General features: G+C 42.3%; 1 protein-coding gene across 1 annotated transcript in view; it reads right to left on the bottom strand.

Moving 5' to 3' along the window:
• Window positions 1-478: 478 nt before the first annotated feature.
• ntn1a (netrin 1a) overlaps window positions 479-22,940 on the bottom strand; it is a 51,676-nt gene continuing 29,214 nt past the window's right edge. Inside the window, exons 2-6 of the mRNA XM_030782632.1 lie at window positions 21,646-21,834; window positions 13,247-13,396; window positions 10,979-11,032; window positions 5,114-5,188; window positions 479-807 (exon numbers count right to left, since the gene is read on the bottom strand). Of these exons, the coding sequence (XP_030638492.1) occupies window positions 479-807; window positions 5,114-5,188; window positions 10,979-11,032; window positions 13,247-13,396; window positions 21,646-21,834 (797 nt within the window). The remainder of the gene's footprint in view (window positions 808-5,113; window positions 5,189-10,978; window positions 11,033-13,246; window positions 13,397-21,645; window positions 21,835-22,940) is intronic.

Below are 22,940 nucleotides of genomic sequence, written 5' to 3' on the forward strand. Positions count from 1 at the left end.
GAAGTGTGGGGAATAATATCCTTTCCCTGGCTGTTAGCCCAAACTTCTCCTTTTTTTTGAATCAGCAATCTGATGCAGTAGCTTGTTCTGATTTTCACAGAGAAAATGTTCGTTACAATGGATTCAAAACGTTACAAAGCCATGAGAAGAAAACAAGTTATTTTATATACTGAAAATAGGTGCAAACTTGGCAAATCCACACTTAGAAACTAATTTTGAAGGAAACTGACAACAAAAGAACAAATAAAAAACTGCAAAGTGAGCTCCTTCACAAAAGTTCCTATCTGAAAAAACAACAACAACAACAACAACAACAAAAAAATCATCCTAATATTCTCTTCATGCCTCTACTCAAAGCAGCGGCGTGGAGTCCCTCTGTCTCTTTCTTCCTTTCCCTCACTCCCCTCTTCCTCCTCCTCCTCCTCCTCCTCCCTCGTTTCTCTGTCATGCTCTGGGCCCGCGTCCTCTTCTCCTTTCCCTATGGCTTTTTGCACTTGCCCTTTTTCTCGCGTTGCTGGAATTTCCGGAGCCGACGGGCCCACGTGTCCCTCCACTGAATGACCAGGCTGCCTTTGTCTGCCACCACACCGCTCTGTCCAGGTGAGTCCTCGTCATTGCCCAACAACAGGTACTTCTTGCCAGGCTTGATTTTGGGGCACTTGCAGGCCACGTCCTTGGCCCGTACCCAGAGGAACTGGTCACCCCGGCGGATGCGGCTCTCGCCCTGCTTGTAGACGGAGATGATGTTGACGGTGAACTTCCACCACTCGCCGGCCTTGTCTGCCTTCAGGATGTGGACCTGGACAGCTGGAGAAGGACCAGTAATGAAAAACAGAAGGGAATTTTTAGGTAAGATGATTTTTTTTTGTTTTTTGTTCCTTGGCAGTTTAAGATTTTGGAATCATCGGGTATTCAATAATGAGAATAAAGTCTGTAATACATATTATCAAATTACAGTCTTAGTTGCAGCAGGGCTTTTTTCTTTTAATTTGTACAGGGTTTTTTTTTTTTGTGTGTGTGGTTTGGTTTCCCTTGTGTTTTGAAACTAAGACTTCAGCTGAGGAGAAACCGAAACACTTGACCGCTTTAGAGTTTTGCCACTTCCTTTGAAAATGACATACAGTACAGACACACCAGTGAGGCCTTTCACTGAGTCATGTGGGCTTTTTGTTTGAGAAATATGTGTGAATGGCATTATTCTTTTAGACCACAGGAAATAGCTTCTCTTTGCCCCAGGTGGAATGTAGCCGACCGCTCATCGACAGAACAAACAATGACATGAATTTTCCAGTATTGGGTGTGTGTGTTGGGGGGGGGGGGGGCTAACGTGAGCAAACTGTGAGTGCAGGGTCTATTCTCACTTTTTGAGCGTGTGTCCTTGCTTCTGCAAACGTACGTTGGCAAATGTGGAATCAAACGTTGTTTGTCTACTGAACGAAAAGGAAGCCCCATTCCTTCTGTGCAAAAGATGTTAAAATACTCTTCAGTAACGAGCCACTGAAGGATAGTGAGGCACTCAGTCTTTCCTCTATCTATTGCTAAATGTACTACTCGTCATTGCTCACAGAATATGTCCAGTTTTAGGACCAAACCTCCTACCGTCCCATTTTTACATGGCACCAGGCCCTGAACCTGACCGCCGCCGGTTAAGTGGGGAAAGATTTAGTTGAGACACTGTGGCCTGGTCCTCCCAGTGGTCCTGACATAGTTCATTGCCTATACTTGTTAGGACCTATGCCTGTCACTCGAAGTGACCAGTAGAGTCTATTCCTTCAGTGTGCTGAACACAAAAAAAACTCAATTCTTCCTCTATGCACATGCAGACTCTCCCAGTCCGAGACATTAAGGTCATGTAAGACTTTACTCTTTGGCAGTCAGATAGCTATAAATTTGCAGGTGCTAATGAACTACTTCATGTTGACTTGAACTGAAATAGTAAAAAATGAAGTGACTCTCAACAGACCAAAATTGTCAAATTCTCAAATGGCATGGAGATGAGCCCTTCGCCGTTTTGTTTTGTTTTGTTTTGTTTTGTTTTGTTTTGTTTTGTTTTTTAATGGGGATGTTTGGAGGAGGAGACTAAAACTCAGTCAGATTAAGTTGTTTATCTATTCTCAAGTTGCTGCTGCGCTGCAAGTCAAACTTCCTTTTAATCTTGCCTCGGGCGGGGGCTCGTAACGTGAGACACGCCGGCGGCTGGTATTTCATAGGAGTGCTAACACACACACACACACACACACACAAAAAAAAAGCGTTTCAACTGCTTATACATTCACGACTGGTCCGTCCCCATAATTTACGCCGTTTGAGTTGTTTTGCGACTGGAACAAAAGGCACCATGAACTGTGGGGAAAAAAAAGTTCTTGTAATATCTTAGGCTTTTGTAAGGGAGCGATGAGAGAATGCAGGAGAGGGAAAAGAGGCTGATGGATGAGGAATGAGAAAGAGAAACCGGAATTCTTTATCCTCGGATGCACGCCTAGAGGATGCTGTATCTCGATTTCTTACAGATTTTTTTTTTCCTCAGCGGCCCTTCTGTCACCATCTATTCATGTATCTACCTCAACTCTATTTTACATTGACCTTGACTATTAAGATACATTTATATGGTAAGGTAACCCTAGCTTTGTTAAATTTTTCTCCATCAAAATCAGGAGTATTTGCCTTCAGAGTGAGGTCATCTGTGTTTTTTGCTGTCTGATAAATCTCTAAAATTGATTGTGCAACACTGTTGTTCAGCACCAATACCACAGCAAGGCACTATTCATTCATATGTACTCAGTAAAAATATCTCTACAGCTAATTGTCCTTAACCAAAGTATAGGATAGAGCCCAAATCAGGTGAGTTTCTTATCATTCCATTTGGTAGGGGGCTTGTTTTACATTGTTTGAGAATATTTACGACTAATTCCGGACTTGATAAGATCATTTATTTTGGCAAACAATTCCTCATTGCTGGCAAAATGTGAAAAATGAAAAAACGGATTAAAGTGAATATTAATCAGCTGCTCTTTTGCAGTTATTCTTTACCACCATTTGGCATTGGAGGTATAATCTCATTTAGGCTCTGGCTACCCAGCGACTGCTGCTGCTGCTGCTGTGACCCAGCTGTGGCCTCACTCCCCGTGGCCTTTTCTCATGAGGCATGAAGGTGCCAGCATGCTGCCGTGCACCAGCCAAGCTCTCTGTCTCTGTGCTACTTGTGGGGGAGTCCAGCCTGCCTCCCCCAAACCTGCTGCAGTATAAAGCCCCCCTGATGATGACAAGGCAAAGGAAAAATAGATTATTCCAGAAGTGGGGGTTACACACTTGCACAAGTCCACAGTTGGTGGCTGGGGTGTGTGTGTGTGTGTGTGTGTGTGTGTGTGTGTGTGGAGGGGGGGGGGGGGGGGGGGGGGGTACATTGCTGAGAAGAAACGAAAGGCAGGTTGTAACTGAGGAGCGGTGAAAGTGGAAGCAGAAGGGGTTTTTAAAGCAGCCATCTGCGGTGTGGAAAGGGTCCTGAAAATGTACCCTCCCTTCACACACTTCTTTAGCGAGGTTAAGAAAGAACACACATACACAGCAGTCCCAGCGGTCCGCAGGAGGTGATGGGTTCGTTCGTCACATGCGGGGGGCCCAGTGCTCAGGGCCCCGACGCATGCCAGACCTACGGGTAAGCCTCGCTCTGCCCCACGCCACGGCAGGAGTCCTGGGCCTCCACGTGGCACTCAGATCGTTTGAGGCATGACAAACTCCTTTTTTTTTTTTTTTTTAAAATAGAAGTTGCTAGAAGTTCTAGTCAAAAGTTGTTTTTCCCTTCCATTCTTTTGCAGTTAGGAGCAACACTGCTGCGCATGTCTACACTTATCATCCATAATTCTTCATTTCTTAACTTGTATTTACACATATGAAATATTCCTGTTGTCCAGCACGTGCAGATCAAATAACAGTGAAAATCGTAGAACTTCGCTGTTAGCTAATATACTACTGACTTGACATAAGAAGACACAGGAAGCACCTCAAGAGAATATCTGGAAAAAAGTCTGATGAATTTTCATGTAAAACCAATTGATGATACCAAAAATGTTTAAGAATTTAGGACAGTTTTCTTCACTGATCTGTTTAAAGATAAAAATAAACCAAATGTTGAAACATGAAAGAATCAACAGACTTAAAAATGACTGATGAAATCATCTCTAACAGACTTGATTTTCTTAAATCCATTGTATTATGAAATTTGTTATTTTTTTACCCTTGATTGTTTTGATACAGTTACTGTTGTTATCTATTTAACAACATGTAACCACCTTTATTTACAATTAGTCTTTACTCTGTTTAACTTAGTTGCATTTTATTTAGTTGCGTTTAATCACATCTGTTGTAAAGATCTAGTTTTGGGAATCTATGTTTAGACCTAAGGGTTTTATTGAATGATGGATACTTTTTTTTTTTTTTTTAAATGGCCTTGCACATTAACTCACGACTGATTCATTTATTTAACATCTGTAAACTAATCTTTGAAATGAGTCAACCAGATGCGGCTTTACTTGTCTGTCACTGAAAATCTGCAAAGCTCTTTAAGTTGCTTTGCGTCTCGGTTGGCTGATGAAACGGCCTCACCTTGGTCAGCGAGGGCAGCACATCTGCCTCTTTTCAGTGACAAGAGAATGCCTGCTGCCCCGCAGAATGCCGGCCAGAAAGAGAGGGAGTCTTCCCTTAATGAGGATCTCTTGGAGCACTCTGGTCCCTTCTGTCTGTCACACAGTGGCCCTGGTTTGATCCGCTTTGGGCTTTAAAAACCCTGCTGGGCTGTCCGTCAGCGGACTCTCCCCTAAGCCCACACTGATGGCCTTTCCTCCTGTTTGATCCTTTGACTTTCTTCTTGAAAGCCCTGAGTAAGCCGTCACTACAATGCACCGTCAGTGAGGGTGCCCTAGGGAGCAGTAGGCTTTGGACTCAGCTCAGGAATAAAGACATAGTAGAGGGCATGGATTTCAGCTGCTTGTGTGTGTGTGTGTGTGTGTGTGTGTGTGTGTGTGTGTGTGTGTGGTTGCCTTCTACTTCCCTGGAAAGTCTGTATGTGGTAATGGGATGCCATGTGGAAAAAAGAGAAACACGTTTTACAACTCACCGTAGTCTTTCTTGCAGTATTTCTTCATGTTGATCTTCAGTTTTCCTTTCGATGCCTTGCAATAGGATTCACAGTCTGTTGTTGGTACAGAGAGAGAGAGGGGGAGAGAGAGAGAGAGAGAGAGAGAGAGACATGGACGACGTGAAACACATTTTGTTAAAACAACTGAGAAAAAAGAAAGAAGACATTGAGACAGATAGAAAGACACCACTCCGGCATGGCTACGCATATCTCTTGAATGCTTGGTTTTCTCTTGACATCCATCTGCTTAGTTCAATTGTGTTGCTTTAATAGGGCTTGTGAGGCATTCTGTCAGAGTGCCCTCAGTACTTTAGAATAGAGGATGACACAAAAGGTCCCTCGCGTTTGGCGCTGGACGTCTGTTGCCCTCCCCTGGCCTCCGATGGAAGACACCGGGGGTCGTGCTCATTGTACCACCCAGTGCTTTTTTTGAGCGCCACCTCAATTTCTCCCCCTGTTGTCAAAGTGCCACCATGGGACTGATTAAGGGCTATGCAGAACCTCCTCCCAACTTTTTTTTTTTTTTTTGTGAACTCGACCCCCGGGGTCTGTCGCATCAAGCTTTGGCATTTATTGGATAGGGACTCAGAGAGGTGACAGTGAAGGGGTGGAGGAAAGGGTCAAACTAACACAAAAGGAGGTCAGAGGGAAAATTAGCAGCCCATGAAGCATTAGGAAAGCCCTTTTTTTTTTTTTTTTTACGGTGTCCACTCTGCCAGCCAGAGCGAGAAAGAAATACTTTGCATGAGGGCTCAAGCTCCGTGGCTCACTTGCCAGAGGGAGAAAACACCAGAGGTTTGGTTCACTTCACCACCTTTTCAGTCTGGACAAGGGGCTTGCAGATGTATGACGAATTTCTTGGCCTCCGAACGTACACATCCACCCTCTGTGTAAAATAGTGTCGAGGGGTTGTGCTGATTACCTCCACTGTGTTGCCCTAATGCCATGTCCCCTTTCTACAGAGAAGAGGGTATGACACAAGGCCAAACAAAAAAATGAAAATTTGTTTCCATTTCCACTACGACTCCAGCACACGCAAATTGAATCCAGAGGATCGGCTCTGCCTTCGTTTTCTCGCGTTCCCCAACCGCCCCACACATTGTAATGCCCCTTCTTTTTTTTCGGTGGGAGGAGGTGGGAGGGAGAGGAGCGGCAGTTTTGGAGAGGCGAGGGAGGTGGGGAAAGGGGGGGTTGAAGAGGAGGAGGAGAGGACCTTTCAGCTCGCCTGCATATGAACAAACTTCATTGTTTTGAGCGACCCTCGCTTCATGCCTGCCTTTTACTTTGCTTTAGACTTTCTTTTCTCCCGGTGTGAATGAGGTTGCCCGGGCAACGGCCGAGCGAGAAAAAAATGCCCAAAAGAAAGAGGAGGTGCAGCGGTGGGGGTGTGTGGGGAAGCTGAAGAGAGGGAGAGAGAGAGACGGGGAGAGAGTTTTAGTTGACGAAGGGAGGGGGGGTTGAAAGGTGGGGGTGGGGGGGGGGGTGTATATCCAGCACGCTCGAAACCAGCGGCGTGGACGGACAAAATCAGAAACGGCAGATTAGAAACGACAGAGAAACCGCAATGGAGATAAAAATTGAGGACTCCATATCATGGCAGCCTGATTTTCATGTAAATGAACGGGCCGTGGAAAAGGCTGCTTTGTTTTCCCATAACCCCCTTGATGCAGTCATGATACTTCCCTTTGATACCTCTCATTTCCCATTAGCTAGCCTCCAAGGTAGCAGCCCTGGTGATGTGGAGAGCACCCTGAGATTCCCAATAAGGGTCTAGTCCCCCATGGCGAAGACAAATGTACTCTTTGTGTTGCCTCTTGAGTTAAGGGAAATGGATTTAGTTCTGGGGCCTGTTGCCACACTCTCTGAGAAGAGATGGATGTTGCTTCAAAAGCGGTTTCCCAATCGTTCCAGAGACACAATGAGATGAAATAGCCTACCAAAGTAAAAAAGAAAGACTGGTTTTGTTCAGAGGCTTCTTAAACAGGTAAATAATTGTTAGAATATCAATGGTGCCAGGCCGTCAAACACATGCGGTCTGATTAAGAAAGGAAGCATTTGTGGGCAAACTGCTGGATAGCTAGTTTGTCCCAGCTCTTTAAATACAGTCGTGGGTCACACTTAGTGCTGACAGTCCCAGTGTGAAACTTTTTCCCTTTCGCTGTGCTGAGACATTGCAAAGGCTGACCTTTGGCTCAGTGAGTCTCTGTTATTCATACTACAAGAGTGCTCATTCAGCACCTCTTGGCCTATTAAAAAGCACTGACATCTAACACTGACAATCTACCCTGCTGTGCTTTTCATCGGTAAACAGCAGGCAAACACTGTACTTGGCTAGAAAACCCAGGGACTGAACTGAGATCAGTGGACCACTTGGAATGCCGGCACATCAGATTCATTGTCCTGTCTACAACACAGGCCTGGGAACTGCAACAATGAGGTGTGAATAAGGGCACAGGAGGAAGGCTTTCTTCTCTCAAAATGAGACTGATTGAGAAACAAATTGCTGCAAATAAAGCATGTAATTAGATTATAGCCAGAGCCCCAGGACCCTGCTGGAGCTGCGACTCAAAGGAGGGCCGGTCCTTTTCCAAAAGGGAGTGTTTCTGTCTCTCTCACTCTCTCTCTCTCTCTCTCTCCCACTCTCTGTCTCTTTTCATTTTTCCTTTCAATTTTTTTGAGAGGAAAAGAGTCTGTTGTGGTCTGACAAGGAGTTTGAGAAGCAAAACAGACAGCGCATGCAGTTCAAGATTCATTACCTAACAGTTTGAGGGCTTGTTTTTTTGGGGAAGGGTGGCACCCGCTTTAAACGGCCACAGAATGGACTGGATCATCTTTATTGCGGTAAATGAGTTTCAGTGAAAGTGAGTGGGCAAGGCCTTTGGCTCAAGCTCAGCCTGCAAAACAGAGACTCATGTCTGGCAGGTTTTATAATGTGCGAGAGAGCGAGCGAGGAACGCCAAGCCGTAAATGAAAAACGAGAGCTTAGCATCCATGATGAGATGCTGATAAAATGCTATTCTCTCTCACTCGCTCTCTCTCCTTTTCCATCTTCTGTTTTTGTTCCTTTATTATTAATCACAGAATCCCCTTGACCGAATCTCATGTTTCCATTGGGAGGTCTTGAGAGTGACAGCGCGTTAACTAGGCGTGAGGTGCAACCATTAATGGTGAAATAATCTGGGCTGTGAGGCCTCAGCAGCGTCCTTAATATGCCCTTTTCCATCAGAAAAAAAAAAACCTGTGGTTTCCACAAAAAAAACACATAGGATGGCTTTATCATATCAGTCATTCTTGTCCTTGTCTAGGCCTCTCTATGGTTACTGGCGTCATTATTGAGCGTTAATCTCCTTCACAATGTATTCGAGATATCTCTCTCAAGCATGGTTGCGTGTGAGGGAGTGGTGTTTCTGTGTGTACGTGCATGAGGGGTTTAGGAATGGTGATTCACACCATCCGTGACCTCCCCGCACAATATGTGTTTTGTCTGAGTCTTGCAATCGGAGGTATTCGCCATGCATTCCACCCATCCATGTGGTCAAGGGACCTAGTGCTGGAGACAAATTAATATTCCCCCCCCCCCCCCCTTTCCCTTCCTTCCTCCATTCCTCTGTCATTCAGCCCCCCCCACCCCCTCACTCTAGACTCGGAGAGGCACCTGCCACACAGCTGTCTGCCCCACCCTTCTCCAAAGAGAGTCCACAGGTTCTCTTGGTATCTTCCCCCCACCCCTCTGTTTCTCAGAGCGGGCAGAAAGTTTTTTGGGGGAAGAGGTGGCTCGCAAGTGGACGTGGCGATGCTCCTGATAAGACACATCTGTTTGCAATCATCTATTGGATGAGATCATATTTACCCCCCCCCCCCAGAAAAAACCTAGGCTGTTCTGAGGAGGACTCCAGACCCTGTGAGATGGGGTAATGTATGCACTCTCAGGGCACTAAACTTGGGTGGTCTGCTTTGACGGGTCCATTCCGTCGTGTCCATCTAGGTGCCCCACCTTTCCATCAGCTTGATTTTGGAATGCAGGGTTTTTTTTTCGGGGAATGTTGCCCTCTGAGCCATATGGTATGAGAATTTTTCAGAGCTCAAAGTGAAGGGTCTCCACATAACTGAATTTAAATATGTGTATAGTTTTCAAAACATATAGGTTCTTTCAATAATCAATGTAAGAGAAAGTTGGTTATTTTAAACAGACAACTGACAATAATGGGGAGTGTTCTCTTGTTCTCAGTCCCTAAGGCCCCAACGCTAAATCCATTTATTTAATTCCATGATCCCTGATGACATATTATAAATCCATTAGCATAGATAGCTGTTATAGAAATGTGCCTGGGAGCACTGCTCTAGTTCTATGTTTCAGGGTCAGGACATGACACGTAAAAATAAAACCATTGAGCGTGGATGATCCCTCGGTCAACACCATCCCGTCTGCTCATTTTGCATTTGCCAAAACATTTGCTTCCTCAGCATAGCTGCCCCGGTCCATTAGTCAAAGACTTTTTTTTTTTTTTAATACAATATGGAAAGTTTCCACTCTCGATGAGGCTAATCTCCGAGCAGCTCGATTAAGGCTGTCAGGACGGTATGAACAAATCTGAAGCGCCAATAAGACGGGAGGCAGAAAAATGAAAGAGAAGAAGAAAGAGAGAATAAATGAAGGAGAAAAAGATGGTGAAGGAAGAAAGAAAAAAAAAAGGAGAAGGGGTGCGGGGGGCGGGGGGGGGGGGGGGGCAGTTAGAGGGAGATAGAGAGTCTGTGTATGTACCAGCAGCTCTCCTGTCAATCTAATCTGTCAGTGAAGCATTAGAGCACTGTGAAGATCGGCGAACAGCTGCGGTCCTTTCTGGCACGCTAAGATTCCTCAGACTGGGAGAATGATGAATACTCCTTCAACAAACCCCTTTTTTTCCACAAGGACAAAGGAGAACAGACCCTTCCACTTCGTTTTGAAAATGTCAGTTTGAAACGGTAAGCGTTAAGGAGCCGTTGTTTAGTATATCATGAAGGTGTGCGAGGTTGCTTCTAGGCAACATTCTAATGTCTCATGTTAGACGGAATATGTTTACAAGCCTTTTAATTCACATGTAAGAATTTGCTTATTCTTAGCCTTGAAAATATCTGCTGAGAGAGAGAGAGTGTATGTTAACAGAACTAATCTAGGACAAAGATATGCACCAGAACACTTCATAATGCTATTCCCATGATTAGCAGAATCAAATATGATCATACTGCAAGGATAATAAAATGAAAAAATAATAAAATCAACAAATCAACAAGAACACTCCCTTCCCCCTGAGCTATGTGTACACCCCACTGTGATCCAGTTAGACAAATTAATTGGAGTTCGGGTAAAAGATTAAAGGATTTTCAGCCCAAGGCAATGGGTAATTGATTTAAAGTTAATGAGCCACTTGTAGAAGTCAGCAAGAGCAATCTAATATGTGTTAATGCAATGCCACTTGTGGAGAAATATTTGCCGTATAAAGAGAGATCTAATCAAACTGAGAAATTCACATCTCATGTGCTGCAGTCTGTCAGAGGTATGTCGAGTGTACACAGACATGGCCAAAAGCAAATATATTCCCAGCAGATTTCTATAGTACGAACCTGACAGCGATGAGTACCAACATAGTGGTAAACGAGAATGGTTTTTTTTTTTTAATACTTAAGATTTACTGAATGAAAAATGCTTTGCAAGTCTCATTGAAGGGGCACTCATTTGCATATGTATGTCTCCAGTATATAAGGATGACATTAAAACAAAGTGTTCTTTATATGAATTCTGTTAGATAGATTGATGCGTAGCTGACCAGACCCCACAGTATAGTAAGAAGTGTGAATACTCACCGGCTGGCTCCTCTGTGCTGCTTGCTGTAGTTGTCGGCGCTGCAACGGGAATCTCTGTTGCCAGCAAACAAAGCAAATTGAAATGAATAACGCTGGTATTAAAAAACATGACAACACATTTTGAGTTAAATGAATTTGAAGAAAGTACACTGCTGAAGTGATTAGATGATTACCCACTCGATTACAAATTTTTAACTAATTGCATCCCGTAGACAAACACGTAGACAAATACTATGCAGTGTTTTGAGGAGCGCTGTATACGGCCGAGCTCAGCGAACAGACGACCAGTTACGCGATAGAAAAACAAGGAGATTAGATAAAACAAGGAGATTAGATCAAACAAGGTTGAGATATGAAAAGGACCAACTACTGTATCTTGTATCTCCACTCTTTCCTGCTAATGAATTTAACAGCTAACTGCTCGTGTTCAAGACTTGATTCTTTCATCCTTCCGTCCCTCTGCCCTGTTTTATTTTATTTTCACTGTGGTAGGAAGTTTACACTCAACAAAGCCATGCAAGGATAAAGCTCTTCTTTCTGAAGTGAATAAATTGCTAATAGTGATACAAAAATGACATTTTGCAAGACTGGAAGAGAAATCGCACAAGGCAAGGAGAGAAGGTAAAGACAACAGGACAGAACAAAGTCAAAACTGTAACAAAACATAAAGAAATTGCGTGAGTTTTATTTAAGATGTAAGACATAGAAAGAACTTTACATAAGAGTGCTCCATAGTACTGTTGGGCATGCAATAGACAAGAGGCTGGAGTGAAGAAAGAAAGAAAGAAAGAATCAAGTCTTCTAACAAAGAGCAAAACAAACGACAACGAAAAAAAATGGTCTCAATCAAAATGAGTCATCGTGTTCTTCTGGTTGTAGAATCAGTACTTAAATGGTTTGAACAAAAAAATGTAAGAAAAAAGAAATCTACATCGACCGCTCATATTTAATTGAAGACTGTAGCATGTTTTTTTTTTTTCCTTCTTTTTTTTTTTAATGTTTGCAAAACTGAGCCAAAACAGGGTTGAATCCTTCATACCAAACAATTCTGTTACTAGAATTGCTCAGAGCAATCCAACTTTTGGCAAGTGGTCCATCGTGGAACTAAACTAATGGCCAATTGTAAACTCCCTTGATGCTTCTCCAAGTGAACAAAACAAACAAACAAAATAGAAATTAACGGCATTCCACAGAAGAACGCTCTGCAAGGCTTTGTACATATTTAAAAATTAAATATCGTATTTAGCTCCTTCTATGTCTATAAACATATTATTTTTAGACTTTGGATGTGATGGTGAAGAAAGAGTGAAACTTTTTAAGCATGCTTCTCCGTTCATTCGTTAAATATCCCAGCTGTCTCTGATTCAGAGGAGAATTCAGAGCCTTTTGCCAGTTGAAACAACAATTCGGTTTGTCATAATTGACTCCTATAGATTTACAGTCAACTGTATTAAAAGGTATGTGTAGTTGGTGCAATGATTCCTTTCCATCCCTTGTATTAAAAATTGAGCTTGGCACTGACTCATATAGCAGTAAAATCAGTTCAGGCCATTAAAACAAAACCAGATTATTTTGCAATTATATGAAAAACTAAATATTAATGATTCATTCACAGGGATTTTTATCTCTCCAAGCTTGCCACTTTCCCAAGAAAAAAATCTAAAATATCGGATTCCGATGAGTTTATAGGTTCAATTTATTCTCCTGAAAGCCTTGCCAAGAATATCTCCGGAGTGATTTGTTTTCATAAGTTCTTTGATTGATCTCCAAGTACGTTTCACTGACAAACGCACCAATTAAAATGTTTCAAATTGAAGAGTGAAGATACAGTGTTGGTTGCCGTGCATTCTATGGACAAGTGAGAGCTCACCGCTGTTAAGCATGGAAGCCATTTCATAGCCCATATCTCCAAATTGGAGGTTTAAAGATTCGTTTAAAGATTTTCTTGGCTCGAAAATTTCGACTGATGCCCAAGATTGTAACGTGACCCTAACAGAGGTTGTTTTTGCTAGCCTTTTATTTCAATCATACGTTTTTACTGCTAAAGTCAACTTTTCTGTGAGGTAACAATAGGGAGGGAATAAGAAAGAGAGCCATATCCCGCCGTGAGATATAGCGTACGACAATATTAGAAAATATGCTCTTTTTTTTGTTTTGTTTTTTGCATGAAACTTCATCACACTCGATGGACACACATGTTCTTCAGCACTCTATGTTGCTCTGAGAGCTTCCAAAGTGAAAAGGAGATCACGAGAATGGTTCACGTACTTATGCAGGGGGCAATGGGTGAACGGCTCTGCTGGTAGCCTTTAGCGCAACGGTTGCACGTGATACCGGTCACGCCATCTTTACAGGGACATTGGCCTGTGGTTTGGTTACAGGTTTTGCCAGCAGCCCCCACTGGATGGCAATCACATGCTGTGAGGAACAGAAGAGAAAAGGTAAGAGAACAGACACACACACACACACACACAAACACGTGAAGAAACACACATACAAACAATGAACAGCAACAATTAAAGCGACAGGACAACAAAAGTCAAGCTCTGCAAGAAGTGGTACAAAGACATCTGTGCTCGCTTCTGTGGTGACTTTTTCTCATTGGCCACTGAAGAGTGATGTCATCATTGACAGACCACACAAACAGACGCTCAGACTTTTGAACTAAATACTGAAATGTTGTGTAATGAAACAGAAACTTTCAGCTCTAAGTGCCACAGTTTTCATCACAATACTAAACTAAATATATATATATATATATATATATATATATATATATATATATATATATATATATATATATATATAAAGTGACTGATCTTCAGATATGTAGACAAATCAGATCTCTGTGGGATACAAATATATTTTTTCCAACTGAAAAGAACTTCCAAAAACAGTTTGTCATTCATTTATTTTAGAAAAAAAAAGTATTTTCCGTATTCAGGCTGACACAACGTATTAATATTTACTCTGTTCATACTTTGCATTAAGATCTCAATGTTTAATTTAAGTGCAATATGCAGAAACTTGTGATTTAATGAGGCTCTGGAAATAATATTGTCAACTATAATCTTAAACTTTTCAACAGTGAATGTTTCCACAACAGGAAATCTTGGTAATAATCAAGATTGGCTGTTTCATTTTTCAACAAAGCTTTGTATGCGAGCCAACAATGGCTGTTACATTTTCCTCCACTCTGGGAGGTCTATATATGACATATCCTTTCATGTCTATGCCTTTTCTTTTGAGTCAAAATTAGAACAACAGTAAGACCCTCATGATAGATCTGCTGTTCAAGTAACCTCTGTCTGTGTGTTTTCAAACTGTGGGTGGTGACATCACAAACAGGTTAAAACAATTCTGAATTTTATCTCACTGATAGAGCCATAGTTTAGATCACAGAGGGCAAGTACCTATTCACAGTAGAAAGGTTAGATGGTTCGTGGATTTGGTCTGAATAATGGATAGAAATATGTCAAACGTCTTGTATGGACGCTGTAAGCTTCTGTCAGACGTTAGTAATGTCAAATTACAGCCTAAAGGGCAAATCCCTTCAGAGAAAGTCACTCCCTCCTTGTCTGTCTTGTATCACTTGTCACTTCCAAGTCGGCAATGGTTTATTTAATATTATTTTTCAGGGTTTCAATTGTTTCTGTATCGGTGGCACACCATAGGTTTTGTCATCACATCTGGGTTGGACCGCCACTAAAAAGCTTGTAACACTGCTTAAAAATGTAAAGTAGACTTACGTATTTTAGCCATGTCATTATATTTTCCAGTAGTTTCGGTTTTGAGAAAACAAAACTCTTAGCAGGGAGTGAGCTGTTGTTCTAACTATTCAATCAATCAGTCAAGAATACATATTTTTTGTGTTTTCTTCTATTTCTTCCAGAAAAGAAAAGCAATTACTTTGATGTGAAACCGGCATTATTCATTCTGTCAAGTTTGTTTTCAAAACCAAAAAGGTCAGTGGAGTCATTTGTAATGTGACATATAGCACGCTGACTTAAATCACGTGTTATCTCACTCTTGTGTATGCGTACTGCATTTTACCTTGTTTTTATTTATTTATTTATATTTTTTTGGGGGGGGGGGGGGGGGGGGACCCTGCAAAATCTTAAGTTTAGTTTTACGGCAAAGTCGTACTGAATCTAGAGTCTCGTTTTTCTTAAAAGCCTCCCTCTGTTTTTTACCAGCTCTCTCCTCCCCGCTTCCATGGGTCCTGTATTTAACCCTGATATATGGTTTCCTCCCTTATCTCGACAGCTAAGTGGAATCAGTGTTCCTTCAACCTTATCAGTCCCAGACTGGCTATGGAGGTGCTAAAGCATGTGTAGTGATTAGGGCTTCATCCCCTCAATCTGTCACCATATTCTAGAGCCTCGTTTAGTCTGCCATCTCAGCGAGAGTGCAAGAGGTCGCCCGGACTGACCGGACAATGACAGAGCGTTATGGCAAAACCATCACGACTTAGAGCCGGGGGGGGGGGGAAATTTATTGTCTTGTCAATTGAGTCTGCCGTGAGGAGATGGCGGGGGGAGTTGGGGTGGGTGGGGGTACAGCTCACTTCAGAGAGCAGGATTATGTTAAAAAACAGAGCCTGCCCAATAGCGAGCCCTGATCTGACAGCTTGAGCCGTTCAGTAAATCAAGGTGCGCCACACATGGGTCGCAGGTGTACCGCTCTTTAACGCCCGCGGCCTCTGCCGCCTTGATTCCGACACGCTCGGACCTAAATTTAAAAAAGGCTGAAGTGATCATCCACTTAGTGTTTAAGTGGTGGTATTACTCTAGATGACTGAGGGAGATATGGAGCTCACTGTATTTCCTCCTAAGCTTCACTTGTCCAAATTTCCTTTTGCTGTTGGAAAGGAAGAAAGTGCTCCTGTGTTCCTAGATTATACCTTATCCCATAAGATCCAGTCTGGGGGTGTGTTTTGTACTTTCATATACAGGCCCGGCGAGCGCGGGCTTCCACAGAGCGTGGAAAACAATCTCGAAAAGGTGAGGGTTTTGACCCAGCCTAAACGTCTCCACCCGCTCATAAGAAGACGCGAGATCAGCTCTGATGTGGCTGAGGTAGGGTTTCTCACGTAAAAAAAAAAAAAAAAAAAAAAAGATCTTGGCTCGACGGGACGCTCAAATAAAGGCTGAAAAATGTGCTCCGTTAAAACGGAGCGTGGAACCTATTTCAAAGAGATTCACTGCTGCAGCGGCTTCACTGGAGCATATTGCACAATGTGAGAAGTTTTGGACCCTGCCAATCGTTTACTATAAAGCTGTTGTTTGAAGTTTGAACCCCCCCCCCCATTAAAAGCAGTATGTATTCTAAGCCAGTAGAATAATTTGCAGGTTGTTGGAGGTGGGCCAAACCAGCCAGGATTCTGTATTGTTATAATTAAGTTTATACTGGCCCTAAAAAATTGTCTAAGGCCTGTTTAACTCAAGTTCTGTTTGTACCAGGAGTGTGATTCAATAATAGAGGGAATGTCTTTTCTTATGATTGTTATTTGTGTTATTTCGTGATGTTTTCTTTAATGCTCTGAAAATATGTTCTCTTCTCGTTCTGTCAGACATGCAAATAATCATGTGGTTTAATCATAAATGACACCAGTCTCACCACAACTGACTCTTCACATTTGAGAAATTTTGATCTCAGCATAACTGTCATTTTTATACTCAAAATGTTGCTGTAATTCAATCCGGCCACAAAAGGACAGCCCCCTACCCCCCCCCCCCCCCCACCTTTTTTTATAAATCAAATAAGTGAGCTCATGAAAAACAATATTTTTCAAACCCTAACAGAAGATGGTATTTGTGGTTAATAGAGCCCTGTTGTGGCAATGCAAGACATATGCATAGGAGGAGCAAGTAATGACTTAAAGATGTAGCTCAGAGTGAACAATATTAAATTCAGTTCCCATTGCTTGTGACACTAGATATTCTCTTTTCAGTCACATTCCCAGCTGAATTTGTTTCCCCTAACTTATGAGGATAGGATACTGGAGGAAATGAACTATTCATTGTGTCTATTTGTACACCATACCCATAGCAACCACAGACTCAAAAAAAAAAAAAAAAAGTTCAACAGGAGACACAATTAGCTTCACTGGCTAAAGGCTGTGTACCCCACTCCTGGGAGCTAATCAAGGAGTGATGTCATTTTCAACAGCTCACGTATAACGTACACTCTAAGCTCTTATAAACCAGTCGAGTTAGTGAAAACATTATTGCCATATCAAGGATCCAGACGTCTTATCAAATGACATTGTCATAACTGTTAACGGCCCGGCAAACAATAAGCTACCCTGTTTTGGCATAGTTAACAATTTACAGCACAACCCGCACCTATGATGATCTCAGTCCAGTTTGCAGTGTTCAAACAGAACGGCTCATTTACCAAATCAAATCAATTACGAGGACTCATTCACTTCTGTGGGCTGAATTGAGATGGCAGTCCAAATGTTCCCTTATGCAATATGTTCAACTTAATGAGCAAACATGTCAGAGAGGAGAATGAGATGCACGTTTCAAAGGCTTTTTTTTTTTTTGTGCTCCGGGCTTTGGATGTTTATGCTGTGGTCTATGAGGGGTGTCGCAATAAATCTAAATGGTGAAGCGTCATTAAAGATCGAACTTCGTTCAACCCACAACGCACTTACAGTCTCTTTGTGTGTGGCAAACTTTTTCATGCATCCTTTAAGGAAAAGGTTCCTTTATAACTGAAGCCGAATTTAACACGGTTGTGCGTCTGCAGTGCGTTTTTCACTCCAAAAGCCACAAAGAGAAGTGTTTCCTCCCACAATAAATAACCTCAAGTCATAATTGCTGTCACTTCGGTGTATAGCATTTGTCAGCTGAAGAACGCACCAAAATAAACCGGCTGGTTTTGGTTTCAATGACCAATTTTGAATTACGATTCGCTTTTCTTTTTTTTTTTTTTACTGGTAGGTCATAAAAATGTTCAACACTAAAGAATACAGTGTCAGGTAAACACCGTATACTAGGGTGCGAAACAGAACCTTTAAAACACTACAACATATTCACATCTGAGCCGCCCCTTTTCACATTACTACATTTTTAAATATAGTTTAGATAAATGTTTTAACTGGCAAGGACCAGGGATCATGCTTCATATCATTTGTCACCTTATGGTAATTACCACAAATTCTTTATTGTAGGTCTGTTTTGATGTAACTGAATACTGCCATATAACTTGGACAGTGTTTGCTTATAATTACATTAGAGCTTTAACTCTGGCAAATTTCAGGATTAAATTGAACAAAACTGCTTAGGTAGGCTGCCAGTTTCATAAATTATGATGAAATCTGTTTACACTACCATTCTGAGCGTGGCAACTCTCGGTTTGAGGGAGTAAGGCTGAATTAACAAGAGGTCTCCTTTGCATATGAAATTTTCCAATATTTCCTAGTGTCAGTCTCAAATAGGTTGGTGGCATGCAACACAGTAGACCAACAGAGGACTGAAAGAATTAAACCTTGCTACGAGTCAACCCGGAAAATAACTGACAGAGTAGGGAAGTTCAAAAATAGTTTAAAAGACATATTTAAAGACATTATTATTATTATTATTATTATTATTATTATTATTATTATTATTATTATTATTGCGGTTATAGTTTTGTTTTTACTGAGTGAACGTCTGTCTGGCTATGATCTAAAGTGATGTTTTGTTGGAAATGATGCCAACGGCAGTAATGGTAGCATTTAAAATACCTTAAGAAAACAGGCAAATGTCATAGTTAAATACAATTAGACACCAATAATATAACAGCTCAGCTTCTTGTTCCTGTGGTCATTTTTGATAAATAACAGAGACAGCGGTAGTGAAACAGAAATATGCACATCTCGTTATGATGAGTGTGGATGGCAGATGGGACAGACCAGAGAAACGGACAGAGAAAAAGACAGACAGACAGACACATACGCTGACATATATACAACACACATACACAGAAAGAGACATGCAGAGACATACAGCTGGATGAGACAGTGTGAACCTCATACTATTCAGTTGTATTGAGTAATATCTGGAAGCAGCACATTTGTCCAGGAGAACAGAGGCGAGAGGAATGGTCAATGTCACAGATCAGTTCTCAATGCCTGAGGTTCATAGTGATGCATTTTCTTAACTCTGAACAAACTTGTTTGTTGGTCGGTTTATTTTTTCTATGAACACTTTATAGATACTTTATAGAGATAGGACAATGGAGCGTTTTCAAAGGGTACTTCAGGGGTACTTTAATTAAACAGGCTTAAACATTTGTTAAGCTTTTGTACCTGGAGCTGTCTTTTTAAGTCCATTAGCAAGTTATATTTGGGTTCTTGACCCTAATTCTGATATTCTGGGAAATTCTCCATTGTCTATGTCTCAATTCTCAGAGAAATAGAAAAGGTCAGTGGCTTTCCAAGTAAAACAAATCATTTTTAATAAAACCTAAGAATTGATCTCAATGCCACAAGGGACTTTGTGGATTGTTCATTGCCGGTTTTAATTCCAAAAGCCAAAACAATAGAGAGATAATTAGTTAGGCTTACTGCAGTTTTTTGAATTGCTGGAATTTTAAAAGCGAATGTAATTTGACTTTCACTCGCGCAAAGTGTGGATTTACAATAAAGACTAATTTGGGATGTTTAATCATATAATCTGACTGGCAGACACCTAGAAAAGTCGTACAATAATAGACAAAACCACCAGCCTCGTGTTAAAAAAAAAAAAAAAAAAGCATTGCAAAGCTTGAGAAATTATTCTTGGCTCTCTGTGTTGTCTGCATGCATTTCAACACATCACATTTATATCATTATGCTCAGATATTTTAGCATAGGCCTAAAACATGGAACGCCGTAATAAAATGCATCACTTAAACCTGCAGTTGTCTCACCGGAGTGAAACCCATTGATTAGAGTTATGGGATGCTGAAAGAATCAAGTCTTGTATACATGTGAAAAGGATGTAAAAACAAAAAGGGTTAAATCCCCTCTTCCAGACACAGAGTATGGGGGTTAATGGTACACAGAGTCGGATGATAAATGTCTGTTTGCATTCCAAGTCGACAGGAGAATCAAACGAGTGTCTGGAGAGGGGTTAAAGTCAGTTTGTAGTGCGGCAGAATAGATACTTTGGTTAGCTTATGCATTTCTGCAATTTCTTTTCCATGCAGAGAACGAAATGAGCTATTGGTCTGATGAAAATGGATGCGGAATATGACTTTTGCTACGCCTGATAAATGAAAAACACAATTAGAACAAATTAAATAGAGAGTATCACACAAAAGAGTACATTTTCAAAACCTCAGAGAGATGTTCCTAAACAAAAGATTTCACGTTTCTCACACCTCCCGAAGCTCGTTACCTCGGTGAGAAAAAAAAAAAAACAACCAGATTGGATTTAATTCTGTGTGGTATTCTCTTGGCGCCTAAAGTGAGAAATCGTATTGATGGGAAAATAAACATTGCGTTTTGAGCTTTGAAGCATCAATTCTCAGTGTGAGCAAAAACATTCCCCACTGTTCTCTTTGTCAGATTGATTGATGGTTTTATTTATTTATCTATTTATCTGTTTGGAAAAACAGAGGCTTTAACTTTCAGCAAAAGGCTAATATTTTCCCCAGCACTGGTCTTTTGGGGTAAGTGATCCTGAGCTGCTGTGGACAGGAACAGAATAGATATCGCTATGCAGGACATGTTGAGGTGTGGCAAGGGGCTTGTTTGCACAGAGCTTCAGCTCCTGTTATCATGCCCTAAGGCAATGTGAGGTGAGAATCCCCTAACCCCTTTTTTTTTCTTCTTCTTCCTCTTCTTCTCTGTTATCTACACTCTCAGGTAAGCGTGGCGTCGCCGGCCGACTGTACACCTGTGGCGGGGGGGGGGGGGGGGGGGTGGGGGGGGGTGCTGAACGACCCCTTCCCTTTCCTTCCCTCTTTTCGTTCCACAGCTTCCTCCCTCTCCTCCTCCTCCTCCTCCTGTTGCCCCATTCCTGTTCCTCTCACTCATCTGACCTGCAGCTCGGATCACTTCACACCTTGGCTCTGTTTGTTTGGCTTGTCCTGTCAGACCATCCCCCAAATGAATCCAAATAACTCACTGTCAGTAAGATGTACTTGCCCCCCCCAAACCCCCACCCCACCCCCACCCCATCACCCTTACACCCCCACCCCCCAACATCCCTGTCTTTGAGCAGCCTGCTGACAGAGCCCAGTGGGGGTGTAACAGACTTGGAATGCAAGGATTCCTCTTTTGGACTCACTTTATGTTTAGAAATCTTTCTCAGACCAGTCCTGCAGGAGCTCATATCCTGAGCTCCTCGATTTGCCCAACAACTGTGAACCGGATCAGTTCATCATGGGGGTTTGTTACTTGCGCGAAGAGTTAATAAAGAAGCAATGGTGCGCAGTGAGGATAAACTGAGATTGCACCGAGGACACATCTCATTTTCATTCTCATTGTTCCCACTGTTTGTGTAAGAAAATGAGCACAGGTGAGTCAGGCACTTCCCAAAGAAAAATGACATCAAAAGTAATTTACACAAAATGCCCCTCGGTATCCCCCAGACACCCACCCCCCACCTCCCCTCACCTCCCCTCACCTCCCCTCACCCCCCCTGGTATTCGCCATCGTCCGTGGTATGCTGCGACGGTACCCCTCATACCTTTGCAGGCCTTTCTGTGGGAGATGGGCTTGGACATGTCCCTGTAGTATCCCTCCTTGCAGTAGTGGCAGTGACGGCCTGCCGTGTTGTGGCGGCAGTTCAGGCAGACGCCTCCGCTCTTCCGTCCGGACAGCTTGTACAGTTCCATGTTGAAACGGCAGCGTCGCGCGTGAAGGTTGCAGTTGCAGGCTTCGGAGAGACACGAGACAGAAAAAAAAAAACAAAACAAAACAAAAAACAAGGGAAATACAGAAGTGAGAACAAACATTCAAAACAGCGTCCCGTCACAAACATTTCGCTCACGTCACATTGCATTTTGCAGGGGTTAAATTATTTTACCCCCCCTAAGACCGCGCCGCGCATTATAATCAGTGCACGGCGGAGATATTGGCCCATAAGAAGAGATAAAAATTCAAAAGAAAATCTTATTTGACAGCTTGGCCTTAGTGAGACGTCCCTGCTGTGGAAAATCGAGTGCTGGGGATTTAACTTCTCGTAATAATGAGGTCAGATTTTTGAGCTTATGTTCTCGCTGGGCTCCCCCTTCTCTCCCCTCCTCGGTGTGGAGTGCATCAGACAAGACCTCCAATTACCATTCCGTTCCGATCCCCGTCGCGCACAAGAGCCGCCGCTACCGCTTGTTTACTAATGAATAAAGTTGCTGCCGCCGAGTTTAATTACCGCCTGATGTTTATTCATGACTTCTTTTGTGTGCAGACATGCTCGCCTTTATTAAGCCTGAGAGAGACACTGGTTCGGAACCTCCTCATACATTATTTACCGACATTTCCAACCACACCACTTTGGGCCACAACATCAAAAGAGGCGGTCAGATCTGGGCACCGAGTGACAAAAGTGTTGGGGTAACTTGGATTGGAAGTTTATATCTGACTGGATTTTTTTTGGGGGGGGGGGGGGGGGGGGGGGGGGGTGGGAGTATGGTATTCAAATATTCTACCCATGTCTGTATTTTTTTTTTTAAATCCAAAATTTGCATTTCAACGAATAGAAATGTCCAAGCTTTTCTGTACAAAAAGCGTTTATTCAAGATTTTCGGGAAGCGTACTCCGAAATCTCTCGTGTCTAATATTTCTCTCTGTTTTTGACTTACTGCAAGGTATAAGCAGTGAGAGAAAAATGCTTGAGTTGTGCCAAACCTCAGCCTTTCACGTTTCAAGTATACATATAAGGCTGACTACAATCAGGGAGTAGGTGTCTAGCTGTGCAAAGATTTACATTAAGCCCAGTGCAGCCAAGCTCCCTCTGCATATATACCATCTCGCAGATTTGGTATC

This window comes from Chanos chanos, chromosome 8 (genome assembly GCF_902362185.1).
Source record: "Chanos chanos chromosome 8, fChaCha1.1, whole genome shotgun sequence".
In the NCBI taxonomy this organism is placed as follows: domain Eukaryota; kingdom Metazoa; phylum Chordata; class Actinopteri; order Gonorynchiformes; family Chanidae; genus Chanos; species Chanos chanos.